General features: G+C 37.3%; 1 protein-coding gene across 1 annotated transcript in view; it reads left to right on the plus strand.

Annotated features, from left to right (window-relative positions):
• LOC125870590 (uncharacterized) overlaps nt 1-14,835 on the plus strand; it is a 76,735-nt gene that overhangs the window by 31,750 nt on the left and 30,150 nt on the right. The window contains exons 15-28 of the mRNA XM_049551048.1: nt 1,466-1,579; nt 4,782-4,877; nt 4,974-5,041; nt 8,757-8,877; nt 8,951-9,160; nt 9,286-9,513; nt 9,597-9,706; nt 9,821-9,917; nt 10,627-10,725; nt 10,820-10,960; nt 11,122-11,190; nt 13,100-13,510; nt 13,619-13,942; nt 14,104-14,235. Coding sequence (XP_049407005.1) covers nt 1,466-1,579; nt 4,782-4,877; nt 4,974-5,041; nt 8,757-8,877; nt 8,951-9,160; nt 9,286-9,513; nt 9,597-9,706; nt 9,821-9,917; nt 10,627-10,725; nt 10,820-10,960; nt 11,122-11,190; nt 13,100-13,510; nt 13,619-13,942; nt 14,104-14,235 — 2,220 coding nt within the window. The remainder of the gene's footprint in view (nt 1-1,465; nt 1,580-4,781; nt 4,878-4,973; nt 5,042-8,756; nt 8,878-8,950; nt 9,161-9,285; nt 9,514-9,596; nt 9,707-9,820; nt 9,918-10,626; nt 10,726-10,819; nt 10,961-11,121; nt 11,191-13,099; nt 13,511-13,618; nt 13,943-14,103; nt 14,236-14,835) is intronic.

Below are 14,835 nucleotides of genomic sequence, written 5' to 3' on the forward strand. Positions count from 1 at the left end.
TGGTTTGAGGGTAGGGACCAAATAAATTGATTTTTTCAACAATTTTTTTTTTAATTGGAAGTTGGAAGAGAGTTTTGGAAAATGTTTTCCTTAAGTTTTGAAGGGAAGTCATTTTCCTTAAATTTGAGGAAAATGAGTTGATTTGGAAAACATTTTCCAAAATATTTAACCAAACCAAACATGAGAAAATTGGAGAACATTTTCCGGAAAATGTTTTCCTTCATACCAAACACACCCTAAAAGTACAACATAATGTGTCTGTATAGCCTTTTAGTTGGGTTTCCTGTTCTAGTCATGACGCGATTAGAATGTTTCGTTAGATCCTGTGGCTGGTGCTATCTCTGATTAAAACTGGTGATATTTGGTACTTAAGTTCCTTTTCCAATCCTCTATCCGTCGTTCACTTGTTATTTAGGTTCCTTTGCCAATCCTCTATTGTGATTTTTTCTCTTTATTATGTTTATTAATGTCAGAGATTCTATAGTTGGTGTTATAAAATTTTGCAAAAAGAAGTTAACCTTTTGCATATATAATCCTTGATATTTTTTCCCAACGGTGGTGTATGGCTAGCTTGCATGCTCCTTGATTAATCCACCATTTATCTGCTATCTTTGATCAAGACATACACTTGGGCACACTCTCCACCAAGGCTTGATGCAGAGATGGAAAAAATTACCTATTATTTTTTTTATCACTGTTGGGATTCGAACTATGATCCGGTGCTAGAATCATGGCTTAACTTGAGCATAAAATTGCACTTGCACTTCTTATGGTGTGTGTGTTTTAGAGCTTCCATGTTTGATTTAAAATATGTAGGATTAGTTCTTTAATGTAGTAATGTTAGCATGGAAATATATTCTTGTTCTTGGTTATGCATTTTCTTGTTTTTGGGATTCAGCTAGGCGTATTGGAAAAGGAGAAATAGATACACTTCGATTGAAATGAAATTCATCATTTTCTTATTCCATGAACCTGAGGAAAGTTTTTTTAATATGTTCTTGCTCTGTAAACTCAGTTATCATTAGTGATTGTACTGCAGACAGAGTGCTGTCAGTAATTTGCTCCCAAACAGAGGCAACTCCATTGAAGTAACCTTGTGTTGATTCTATTTCCTAAATGATCTGAAATTATATGATTTAATTCTGTGGAACAGCGCCAAAAACACAAGAAAATGAAGCAAACAAATCCTCATAATTTAGCACATTTCATCACAGGAATGCACCAGCAGTAAATGTTCCAATGTAATTGCTCTTTTTCTGCTAAAATAAGTTAATAATGATAAATTCCGTGAGTATTAAATCAATTGGGATGTCCCCATTTGAGCACGACCTAACCTGAATAGTAGGGTGGAATGGATATGATTATATAGCTAACACCAACTAATATGGAATTGGTGCGTAGTTGATATATTTGTTTTTTGCTATACATATGAGCAGTTGTGATTAGCGGACGTATTTGTTTGCAGAGTGTCGTTAGTGAGCAGAAGGTGAATGCTCTAGAAGCTAGTTTCATACAAGCACCTTCAGGGGAAAATGTTGACTGGCGTCTATTTGCAAGAATCTCTTCTTGCGATGTTACGGTATTGGGTTACGCTTTCGTTTCCTGCCTGTTTGTTCAGATGCATGTGAAAGTTTCTATTGATTTTGTATTGTCTTTGTCAAAAAAAACTTTGCAAGTTAGAAGATCTTGAAATGTTGGCATATAGGTAACTTAATTCCATGTAATTTAGCATTTGTTATTCAATCCAATATATTTGAACTTGTGAGATTTCATTCTCAGAGTTTAATTAATTGATATGGTTTGAATTTATGGTTCCTTCTTATATATTGACCTCACCCTGGAATTACTGGATGCTGCTGATGGTAAAGGCTATGTGATTTTAAATGAAATTTTCTTTTTTGGTGATAACTGACATGTGATCAAGATTTCATTTGATTGGATGTGGGTTAAAAAGAGCATGAATCTTGTAGGATCCCTGTTTGGGTTGTTTTACTGTAACATACTATATTATTCTGATGCTTGAACGTTTTCCTCTTAATGAATTCCTTGTGTCTAGAAAAAGAAGAATGGATAAGGATATAGATGTTGATGTCAGTCCCTCCTTGCTTTTATTAGTGTGTTCTTATTTGTTTGTCTTGGTATTTGAGGCAGCAGGGACTTATGATTGTTTGACACCCCAGTTGAGAACTTTCTTAGCCACTATATTGCTTTATGTTTTGTTGGTCATGGTCCACTGTTGACTGTATCTGCCTCCCTCAATGCGCTTTACTCCATCTTATTGTTTTGATAAACTTAGTTTTATCAATGTAATATTAAAATTCCTGTATACGGGATGTACCACACTATACACCTCATCTGGAATTGTACTAGATGATTAACAACCTTTGCCTACCCCCAAGAACGACATACCCAGTGTAATCCCACAAGTGGGGTCTGTGTAGGGTAGGGAGGGTGGGCTGTACACAGACCTTACCCCAACCTTAGGAGGTAAAGAGGCTGTTTCCGAGAGACTGCTAACCCCATACTATGAAATTCCAGCTAGTGTATATATGTATTTCTTTTTCTCAAGTTTCTGCCTTACGATAGCTTAGCATGCTAATGCAAAGAGGCTGATATGCTCGGTATTTTTGGAATCCACACTGAGAGGTAAGAGAAGTCTGTCTTAGTAATTGTTGGATGGATGATCATTCAGATCAATCTTTGTCATTTCCGTTTTGAATTGTAATTTATAGTTGTTCATAATCAAGATATTTAATTTGTAGATGAACCCGAGTAAGTTGTGAAGTTCTTCCATCTCAAACCTTTAAATTTCTTCTGAGTTTTGTGGTTGCACAGAACTCTTCCTTCCTACACCCTGCATGTGGACCATTGGTTTCTTCTTCTGGCAAGAAATACCAAGTATGGCAAGAAATACATTGCATTAGGAGATATCTCCGCAGAACCTCTGTCTCCAAAGGCTGACTCTAATGTCATCTCCTTTATACTAGATATGTCTGTAACAATTATCCCACATTTTCATGATGCTTCTCCACAAAAGGCTACTCCATATGGTCCGGGTATCTGGTTTCCTCCAGCTTCTTTGTTGTGCCCCAATCATGTCAATGATGATATTCTCCATAAAGATTCATTAGTCCTCCAAGCAAAGTCTCCAAATCCATTTGTTCGCCAAGGCACTATTGCAAACCTTTGTTCCATGAACCCCAGCCCCTTTATGAGCGATTTTACTACATTCCAGTTTATGAGATGGTATTTCTTCGCCTCCTCTTTCACCCAATAGAAGTTCTTCAATTTTTCCGCCACATTAGCTGGTATAGTCATAAATGATATAACGAGTCGGTAAAGAGTCTAGATAATTTACTCTTAATCATATTTCATTTCCCCCTTCCTATAAATCTCTTTGGTCATTTTGTTAGGGTTTTCTCTATTCTATTGTTAGTTTCTGTAATCTGTACTGGAGAATCTTTTAGGATTGCACCCAGCTGTAAGTAATCTTAAGTTGTAGGAAGCAATCCTCATTATACCTAACGACACCAGTAATCTGTTTTATGTTCTCCCTCTTCTCCGTTGTATAATCTCATACTTCTACAAACTTACCTTCTCAAAACAAACTTACCTTCTATAAAGAAATGGATCTTGGGCTTAACTTAACCTCAAAAGCCAACTCATCGGGTGAGAATTGTCCAAGTCCATATTAGGAGACAACATCTCCCATCCCTAGTTGATGTGGGACACCTAGCCGATGTGGGACACTCAATACCCCCTATCATGGGGCTGGACTTCTGGTGCGTGGACCATTTTAATATGGGGGTCAAACATTAAGAAATTGATTTTGGGCCTAACTCAACCTTTATAGCTAGCTCATGGTATGAAGATTGTCCATGTCCATATAAGGAGACCAAATATCTCTCATCCCTAGTTGATGTGGGACACTCGACACCTTCATATACTATAATATTATGTATCTCAACTACTGAATTTGAACCACCTATGCATTACAGTTGACTAGTTTTTTCATCTTATATGGAACCTTTTTTGGAATTTATACTATTTGTCTGAACTGTTAACCTCGTTAAGCATGGCTCTTAAAATGATGAAGTAATCTTAACATAGTAAAATATATAGTGGAAGTGCTATGAAAATTATGATATAATATCTCTCGTAAATTAACTGGGAGCTTGTCTATTCTTTGTATGTGACTGGTATCCCCATGGGTGCCTTTTCTTTTGAATTTACTTCTGTTTATCATTAAGAATTGATTGGTTGGAAAGAAAAGAATTTTAGTTTTGCATTAGTATTTGTATGGACAGTGGAGCAGATAGTGTGAACAAACTGTATATGATGTATCTCTTTGTCCCCTTTGTTAAGCTGATTTTCTTCCCCGTCATGTGTCAGATTGTGACATACATGTCCCAAGAAAAATAACATGCATAAAAATAACAATTATTGTTGGGTTCCATGTCGAATTTACAATTTTGCATATGCATTGTATTGGTTCTCATTTCAAGGTTATTGTTTATCTTATTTTGTGTTTTTGGGCATTGCATTGGAGGGGAGCCTTGGAGCAAGTTGTCTCTGTGTGACCTATAAGTCACAGGCTCGAGCTGTGGAAGCAACCACTAATGCTTGCATTAGGGTAGGCTGTCTACATCATACCCCTTGGGATGCGGCCCTTCCCCGGACCCTGCTAACGCGGGATGCTTTTTGAACCGGGTTGTCTTCCGGTCATTGCATGTGAATATTAAACGAATCTACATCACTCATCTTTCAAAATTACTTGACAGGTTTTCAGGGAAACATATGACCGGTTTTTAGAATTTATGAAAAGGAGCAACGCTGTTAGCCCTACTGTAGCATTAGAAACTGCAACTGTGTTACAGGTAATCTTTTATGAATATCCAGTATATTATTTTACTTCCATGTAATGTAGCATTTTGTGAATGAAGCTAATGTTTTATAATTAATGGCTAATGCAGAAAAATATTGAAAAAATGACTCGCAGAGCTCAGGAGCAATTTCAGATGGTACTTAAGAAGCAAAGCAGGTTGCTTAATTTGCTCTATGATTTTCCATATTTTCCTTGTTCTAACGTAGAAGGTGTAGTGCCTAATGCACAAGGGCTATATATTATTCTTTTTTGCATTTAACATACTATTGTGATAGGGTGTAAAAGCATACCCTAGAACATATATGTTTCCTGGCAAAAGTAGTTGGCGGCATAAGCCTTCTTATGATGTCTGTGGTCTGAATAATTATGTGTGTCTCGGAACAAGCCTTGTGTATGAATTCGAGAAGTTTTGAGTTACTTTATGTGTTGCTCTTTATTTTTAATTTTTTTTTTTCCTTTAAGTGATGGGAAAGTTTAGAACAGCTAACAATATTTTATGGGTGTGAATGTTCGTTCTTAAGGCTTCAACACATCCAGTAGAAGAAACCATGAATGTTAACTGTTCTGCTGTTATACAACATTGGACAAATCTAATGTTCACATTATAGCACACATAAAGGAGAATGAAATGCCTCAGATTGTTTAAACATGTCTTACTAGACCTTCGTGTGGTTTGGTCCATAGGTGTGACAAAATGATGATTGAGGGTGGTGATAATTGATGAGAAGACCTAAAATCATATGGTGAACAGATGTCTTTGACAACTTAAATATTTTGATGTCCATGCGAAACTTAGTCAAGAATGGAAAAGCAAAGGATTCCAATATCAACTAGGCGTTGTTGTTATTGTTGCCACTCTTCCATTAGGCCATTGGCTATTAGGAACATTTTTAGTTTCAAGAGTTTTATATCCGCACAAAGATAACTGGAATTTTGAGAATTCCTATTTTGGAGAATGTCTAATTTGTTTTTAAAGGCAAATTATTTTGGGATCATTAGGTTCACATACTAGTTGTGAAGATTTTATCCTGTGGTTGCGTACTTTATATTGGGTGAATAATGATGTGGGATTGTTATGAGGTGAATAGTATTGTAGGGATTGTTATTGTTGAATATTGACTCAAGGAATGTCATGCTAGTATTAAGTGAAATACAACAACTACGCCGACATACCTAGTATAGTTTTACGCGTGGGTACTTAACTTTCGAGAGATGCCCCTTCGTACGAAACTAACATTCTAAAATCTTAAGAGGTTTGTGATGTAGTTAGGGATCTATGACAACCAAGCAAATAGTGGCTGATAATTTGGTTATTTGGATTAACCTAACATGGGACTGATCCACGAAACAATTATCACAACCAGGTATAATTTGGTTATTAGCTGAGGTGTAATTCATAAGAAGTGATCAATCAACAAACGCCCACCTTGGATCAACATTTTTTCAAATTTTTTTCCCCATTTTTTTTTTTGAAACTGGTAACTTTGTGTCTATTGGTAGAAACAGATCAGTACATGGGCTGTACTAGGGAAAAATGTATCAACCCTATTTCCCCATTTTTTGGAGAGACACTCCATTGACAGGGAAAAATGTACAATTGAAGAAGTTTCATGTGGTTTCCAAAACATGCTTCCATGTGGTGGTGGTTGGTAGGTAATATGTGGTAGTTGGGTGATGTGAATAGGGTTGAATATGTGGTGAAAAGTGGTGGGTCATATAGGGGTTGAAGAGCCTTGACGAACTCCACTTGTGTGGCCGTAATAGTGAGGGCGAGGAGTGGAGAAAGTTTCCCTACTTCTCTCCTCATGGCTCTCCATTCGAGTATCCAATCGATCCATCCGCTCATCCATTCGAGTTGATAAGGCGGTGATCATGGACTTCATTTCGAGTAAAATGGATTCCCCGATGGTAACCCGATTAGCCTCTTCATGGTTCTCCATGGTACCTATGGAAGACACACAATCACAACAAGCAAACGCCTGAAGTTAGTCAAAACAAAAGCTTACAAGCACTCAAGAAATCTCACCTTTATTTGCCTCACAAATTGCCTCGGTCAGTGGTTGTATCTTGTTTAGTTCCGATGAGTTGCAAGGGTCCAATCTCTACTTGAGGTCAAGAATGGATTCTTGTTGACTAAAGAAAGAATGCGCAAGAGCTAAGGGATGGGAGCCAAGAACTTTCAATGAAAAATAAGCAAGAAAATTGAAGGAAAAAAAAAATTGGACAAAAAAAGTTGGCTCAAGAACTAAGTAACGATAAGTAGAAGAAATTACTTGTTGTTATTTAGTTGTAGGAATCAAAGAAATGAGATGAAGAACTAGTTAACAAGTAATTAAAATCAACAATTAGATGTTAAGTAGTGGAGAAATTGGAATAGAAATGAGTGTAGAAGAAGAACTAGAAAGCCTTGATACTTGGAAAAAATTTGGGTCCAAGAATTTCCCATAGTTTTTTGGAGGAGTCCCAAAATCTGCAGTTTTTTTTGGTCTCTGAAGTTAACCAACACGGTGGCGCGTGGGACCAAAAGTTTTTTTTCTTCAACTGATTTCCATTTGTGGACCTAACAAACACTTTTTGGCAAAAATAAATTCGGAACTTGAATCAAATATACCATTGTTGTCTTCCACTTCTTCAAGAATACATGAATGTCTTCAAGAACAAACCCTAATTCAAATATTCACCAAATCATCCCAAATTTGAGAAGTAGTTCCTCCTCGACCTAGAGAACAAACTTCAAATCTGTTCAAGCTCAATTGCAACCGAAATCAACAAGTCCCATTTGAATTTTTTTTCAAAGATTCAAGGATTCAATCTTCTTTAATGGTAGAATATTCTATACAACTCGAAATGACATGAAACTTGAAATATAGACTCAAAAGATACTAGGGAACAAGAATCTAGTGTCACAAACAAGAAATTAAATAAGAAAAAAATTGGTTTTTTTTTTGTGAAAATATCAAATTCCCAAGACTAGATTTGTAAAAACAAATCTAATCCAAGCTCTTGATACCAATTGATACAATTCTAAGGACAAGACTAAGAATAAAAAGAATAAATTAAAAGAAGAAAAAATAAGATAGGAGGGTAGATACAAGAAAGGAATCAAAGACAACCAATTCAATATTGAAATGACCTCCTTTGAATATCCATTCAAACACATAACCTATTAGAAAGACCTCAAGGGAATTAGAATTCCCAAGCAACCCTTCTTTCTAATCTTCAACAAAACCAAAAGCTTCAAGCAAGCACTCAAATCTCTCAAGGAGTAATAATTTTTAGGTTTGATAGTAATTTACCTTCCAAAATAATAAGAACTACTACTTATACAAGATAGCAAAAGGAAGATACTAACTATTACAATTTTACCCTTAAATGAAATAAGGGCCTTGTTTGGTTGTCTTCCTTTGGGATGAATTCATGAAAATTCATATAGTAGCATGGCCAACTTGTTCTTTCTCCTTTCTTTTATCATCCCAAGCTATAATAAATACATAGAATCCTCGGTATGGCTCCATAATGCACTCAAGTGCATCTCTCTTCATTAATAAGCCTCGTAACACTTGGAGGTCACATGCTTGGCTCCTTGTGAAAGGCCTTGAGGCACCTTGGGTTGCATCAGGACACCTTCAAGGGGATGTTAGTTTTCCAGATTATTTTCATTGAGATCAATTTGTGTGTTACTGTTTGAACCACACATTTCTCTTAAGCTAATGGCTTTGCGCATTAAACAATGACCTTACATTTTATTGCTTTAAGTGATGACGCGCTGACTTTTACTAACAACGCATATGATTGATAATTCGATTCTTATGATTTGGTTCTTGCTTCTTGGGGTGGATTATTCTTTGGTGCTGATAACTTTGTTTCTCAGATTTGCACTTGATATTGATCTTGATGCTCCAAAAGTCAGAGTTCCTATTAGACCACATGGCTCTTTCCAATGTGATAGCCATCTGCTTTTGGATTTGGGTCATTTTACTTTAAATACCAAGGTATGTCATGTTCCAAAAGCTAAGTTGTTTTTGGACTATACACAACCAATTAGCATACGTGTCTTTGATATAGGGTGATGGCCTACTGGGTGATCAGAATCAAAGTTTGTATTCTCGTTTTTACATCTCCGGAAGGGACATAGCAGCTTCTTTCACAGACTGTGGTTCTGATAGTTGGGAGTGCAGTTTGTCATGTCAGCCTTCGGCATGTCATAACCTGGAAGATGCCAAGAACTTATGCTCTCTTGTTGATAGGTGTGGAATGGCTGTTATTGTGGATCAGGTACAAAATACTTAGTAGTTTATTCTGTTTTGACTTCACAATCAATGGTGTTCAATTTGCAGTTGGATTCTGATGTTCTCTTCTTGTGCTTGCTTAATTTTGTTACTGTTTATCTTTTTGTGAAGATTAAGGTGCCTCATCCCGGCCATCCATCAATGCGTGTTTCTGTTCAAGTTCCTAATTTTGGCCTTCACTTTTCACCAGCAAGATATCGCAGGCTGATGGAGCTGTTAGACATACTATATCGAACAATGCCAGAAACCGAGCAGCCTGCTATTGAAAATCTCCCACCAGAATATGCCCCATGGTATCCCCCTGATCTTGCAACTGAGGCTCGGATCCTTGTTTGGAAGGTATGTAGGTGTTGTATGAATTGCAGTTACTATATTAATCAATGGGTTAATATCATTAACTTTACTTTGTTTTCTTGATTTAGGGGATTGGCTACTCAGTTGCTTCATGGCAACCATGTTATCTTGTGTTATCTGGTTTATATCTTTATGCCTTGGACTCTGAGCTCTCCCACAGTTATCTTAAATGCTCAAGGTGCATATTTTAGATTATAGATATTCATCTTCCGTACTTTTATCCTCTGCCTTGTTTCTTTCACCTCTTTATATGGAAGTTGTCCAACTTGTTTTGTCATTTTGAATCCTATAGTATGGCTGGTAAGCAAGTACATGAAATTCCTCCTGCAAACATCGGAGGTACCTTTTCCTGTATCAGCATCAGTGCCAGAGGCATGGATCTGCAGAAGGTATGCAAGTCTCCTCACTGAAAACCTTCCCCAACACATAGATGAGCATGATGCACAGATTTGCAAAAATGCAGTATAGGAAGAAGATAGGTCATGGAAAGCGAGAGATATCGAGAATCAAGAGAAAATGTGGAGGCAAAAAGTGTGTAGCAATTAGTTGATAAAGACCTAAAATCAGATAGAGAAAGGCAACACGTAAACTATTGCTCTATGGGAGTTTCAGAGAAAGGAACATCTTAATATTAGTAATTTTGAAAAGAGGTCTTGTGTGATGAAAACCATATTTGAAGAAAATCCTATAATTCAATGGAAATTGGTACAATGCAATTTGGAACTGGAATCACCCATCAAAAAAAATAAAAATACCTTACCTCTTGAACTAGCTTTTTTGGGGTTGGGTTAGGTCCAATGTCCATTTCTGTAATAGGTTCTTTCCGATGAAATCTTTCCATGATTGTAACAAAACCTTTGTGCTTTAGCTATATGCTTACATACTAGATGTGGCTAAATTAATCCTTAAACCCTTATTGTTCCTGCATGTACAGGATGAATAATGCTCTTTCTCATTTATTTTAATTCATTGTAAATATTGTGATACCACTACCAATGTGTTTTTATTGTTCTTTCTGCTTTGTATTTTACTTTCTTCATTAGGCTCTGAGTCTGTGCAACTGTTCTTCCTTCTTTGTGTTTTACTTTTCTTCATTAGGTTCTGGAGTCCACTAACACCATGATAATAGAGTTCCGTGATGAGGAGATGAAAGCTACTTGGCTGAGAGAACTAACAAAAGCAACTTATCGAGCTTCCGTATGATTATGCAACTAATGTCAATTGCTTTTGTCATTCTTCTTTGTCTTACTTCCTATAACCACCTAAAACTCAATACTTTCTTTGGTTTTAGGCTCCTCCTCCCATGGATATACTTGGAGAACTAGGTGATGGCGTGATGAAAATTGCTGAATCTCGAGCTGTAAATACTAGGACAGCAGAGCTTGTTGTTAATGGAACACTGATTGAGATGAAGTTATCATTATATGTAAAGGTTGGTTGTCAGGATATCATCCCTGCTAATCTTTCTTCTGTCCATATTCTGTAGAAATATTTTGCTTTTACTTGGTTCCCTGTCCTCCCTCATGATGATTCAAGTAGTTGTATCTACAAAGACTTATTCTTCTTCTATTTCATTTCCCATCAAATTTGCAGGCTGTAGATGATCTGGCAGAGAGACTTGATGAGACACTACTTCTTGATGTTCTTGCTGCTGGTGGAAAGGTTTTTCTGACTTCCTATATATTAGTACAATTTCTGGTTCTAGTTATATTTATTGTGTTGTAAATAGTAATTTCGTTTTATTTAGGTTTTTCTCAGGTAAACTATTTGTCAGTGTTTTTCGTGGGTGTGGTGGTGGTTTTGGGGGGGGGGGGGGGNGAGATCAAACAGTTTTTCATTGATGCAAGGCATGAGCATGATTGATGAAATGAATCAAGAGCTGCTGCTTCTGTGTGAAATGTCTTAGTAAAATAATCCATTCGGGGAGTATGACTAAGTTCACTCCATTTTACTTTAATTCATGAAGAACTTTGCCTTTCTCTAAGTCAATGTATTTGAAAACTTATTTTCTCCTCTTTGATCAAATCTTCAAGTCCTTGGTCAATCAAGTGGTCTCTGACGTTTGAAGTTCCTTTCTCTTAAGTTAGATTCTGCCATACTATTAGAACTATGTACAGTCATTATAGATTAAATAGTGATGATTGAATAGCTGCATGGATTGATTAACCATCTCACCTGCAATGACTTAAACATAATATTGTGGTATGTGCTGTTGTAAAAGACAACAAGTTGTGAAATATGAATTGGACCTTCATAAAAAACTTAAATTACTTTTATCAGGTAGTCAGTCAAGATAGAGCAACTTGTTGTGTGTACTTCTTTCTAGAAGCTAGGAAGTTGGACTCCCAGTCGTACAGAGGAGAGGATCCCTAGAGTGTCCAGCTTTGACCTTAGAGGGACAGTGAGAGAATTGACTAAGGCTTTGAGCTCACTTTCAGGCTTTCAGGGATGCATATCGAGGCAAGAAAGGAGTTTCTGAAGATTTGGTTGGTTGGGAGATATGAGAACAAGGTTGGTAACAGGGAGATGATTATTGAATGGGCTCCTGACAGGCCGAAAATTTCAGGGATGGGGGATGAAACTTTTGTTTTTCGTTTCGCCAGCAAGGGTAGCCTTGTGGGTGTTGGGAAAGGACTCAAGGTGGTTGGGGGAAACTATCTTCTGCTTGATAGATTGTGTTAGAAAGCTGGTTGCTTTAATCAGAGAAGGGAAGATTCGTGGTTGTGAATGTGATTGGTCTGTCGGCTCATCTGTGGTGTTTCAAGCTGTTCAAAATGATCGGAGATGCTTGTGGAGATCTCTTTGATGTCTCTTGCAATTTGGTACTCATTGCATTCCTGCGGCGACTGCTTTTCTCTTCCCTGGTACAATATCAGTGTTCAGAGGATACATAATTCGACGGTAATCGAGACATCCGAGTGGACCAAGTTGGTTAAAGCATGCAAGACTTTTGGAGTTATAGTAGGTTTGAACATGAAGTTCTTGACATGATCCTGAGGATGTAGCAGAGGAGACAACTTGAATAAAAAAATAACAAGCTATGAGAAGGGGAGATAAAAAAAACTAAAAAGTAGAGTGCGAAACTGAGGCTAAAAAGCTGCTATGCATGGTGAATTATGATGGGGGAGAAACGAAGTCTAGGAGAAGGAAATGCCATTCTTCTTCTGGATAAAAGTCAAAATTCCCAGCTGGAACATAAGGGGTTTGTGAAATAAAGGAACGGGATAATGTTATTAAGATTCGTAACTCTATTGTATTGACTGCAATAGTCTTTGTTCGTGCATGTCTGAGAGACCACTACTCTGCATGTTATGTATTCAGTAGAGACTCCAGTGTAGTGGACTTCACTCATGTTCATGTTGGACGATAACCCTTTTCTATGTACAGATACTTATTTTGTAGGTAATTTAATTTGTATGTGGAATTTACAACCCCGTTGATAATTTAGTTTCACATGTTTTGTGAAACTCCCTCCACAATTTAGCTTTGACCAGTTAAACTGAAAATCATTTGCTACTGTGCATCTTTGTGTTAGAAATTGATCATTAAATGAAGTTATATTCTTTACCAGGTGCGTGTATTGCATTCTGAAGGTGACTTGGCAGTTAAGATGAAACTACACTCTTTGAAAATTAAGGATGAACTTCAAGGTTCTTTATGTCCGGGTCCCCAATATCTGGCTTGCTCTGTTTTAATGGATCATGGTGCTTCCAGCTGCTCTGACCCCTTAGAACCTCATGGGAAAGAACCACCTTTGACGGTTATTGATGAGGATGATATTTTCAAAGATGCGTTGCCAGATTTCTTGTCCTTTACAGATTCTATTGAAGCTACCACCCCTGAGAAGGAGCTATCAAGGGGAAGAAGTCTTTCTAGTGATATTTTCTATGAGGCATTGGGGTTTGATGACTCTGATTTTGTCTCTCTAACATTTGCAACACGGCATCCTGATTCTCCTGACTATGATGGCATAGATACACAGGTAGCATAATTGTCTTAAACATTGCTTTCTTGAAGAGGAGTAAAAGCTGGAGAGATTCCTTATACCGAACTTCACTTAACTGTTGCTTTACCCTTCAAAAATTTTCAGATGAGTATTAGTATGTCCAAGCTGGAATTCTTTTGCAACAGACCTACTCTTGTTGCTTTGATCGATTTTGGCTTTGATCTGAGTTCAGGAAATAACATGGTAACTAGTAAAGATCTCCCGAAAGATCCCGATGAATCTTCAGTGATTAAAGAGAAAACAGAAGAACTGGGCCAAACACATGTCAAAGGGTTGCTTGGTCATGGAAAAAACCGTGTTGTGTTTGTCCTAAACATGAATGTTAACAGTGTTACGGTGTTCCTCAATAAGGAGGATGGTTCTCAGCTTGCTATGTTTGTGCAAGAAAGTTTTCTTCTTGATATTAAGGTGGGCCCCTTTCATGATATTAAATTCATATTGCTTTTTATCTCTATTGAATTCTAATTGGTCATTCATAGACATTTCTGTTGGATTCCCACCCATGTGATTCCAGCTTTAGAATTTGTGCCTTTTTATTGTCTTGATATTTTACTTTTATATCTAACAAGGTTCATCCAAGTTCTACCTCCATAGAAGGAACCCTTGGGAACTTCAGGCTATGTGATCTAACGCTTGGCTCAGACCAGCGATGGGGTTGGCTATGCGATATTCGCAATCAAGGGGCTGAATCACTCATTCAGGTATTCAGTTATTCAGTTATTTTCTGAACAGAAATTTCAGACTACCGCTTTTTTATCGATGAAAGCCAGTTGTCCAATTTCTCACGTAATTTCTCACAATCACCAATTGATATATATGTGTATATGTGTGTGTGTGCTTTGAAGGGGTAGATATGAGTTTTACTCAGTTGAGGGGTAATCTTTGATCCCTTTTCTTTTGGTGCACCCATGTAGTTCCTTGTTGTATAGAAGATTGGGTATCATTTGTAGAGAATCATATCTTTTGTAGGTTTTCTTCCATTTGGGTATACCTCTTGTATGTGGCCTGTTGAAGAAGTCCCATCAGTCAATTATGGGATGGGTGGTCTGTTTATATGTGGCTTGGGCAATCCTCACCTCATGATCTAGCTTTTGGTGTTGAGTTAGGTCCAAGATCCATTTCGTAGGAGCCATCCCAATTCCTGTTCACGATGTTGGGCATCCATATTAAAATTGCCGACACTCCAGATGTCTAAGCCTGGATGTGAGGAGGGGGGTTGAAGAAGTCCGACATCAGTCAGTTATGGGATGGGTGGCCCTTTTAGATGGCTTGGGCAATCCTCACCTTTTGAGCTAGCTTTT

This window comes from Solanum stenotomum, chromosome 7, assembly GCF_019186545.1.
Source record: "Solanum stenotomum isolate F172 chromosome 7, ASM1918654v1, whole genome shotgun sequence".
In the NCBI taxonomy this organism is placed as follows: Eukaryota; Viridiplantae; Streptophyta; class Magnoliopsida; order Solanales; family Solanaceae; genus Solanum; species Solanum stenotomum.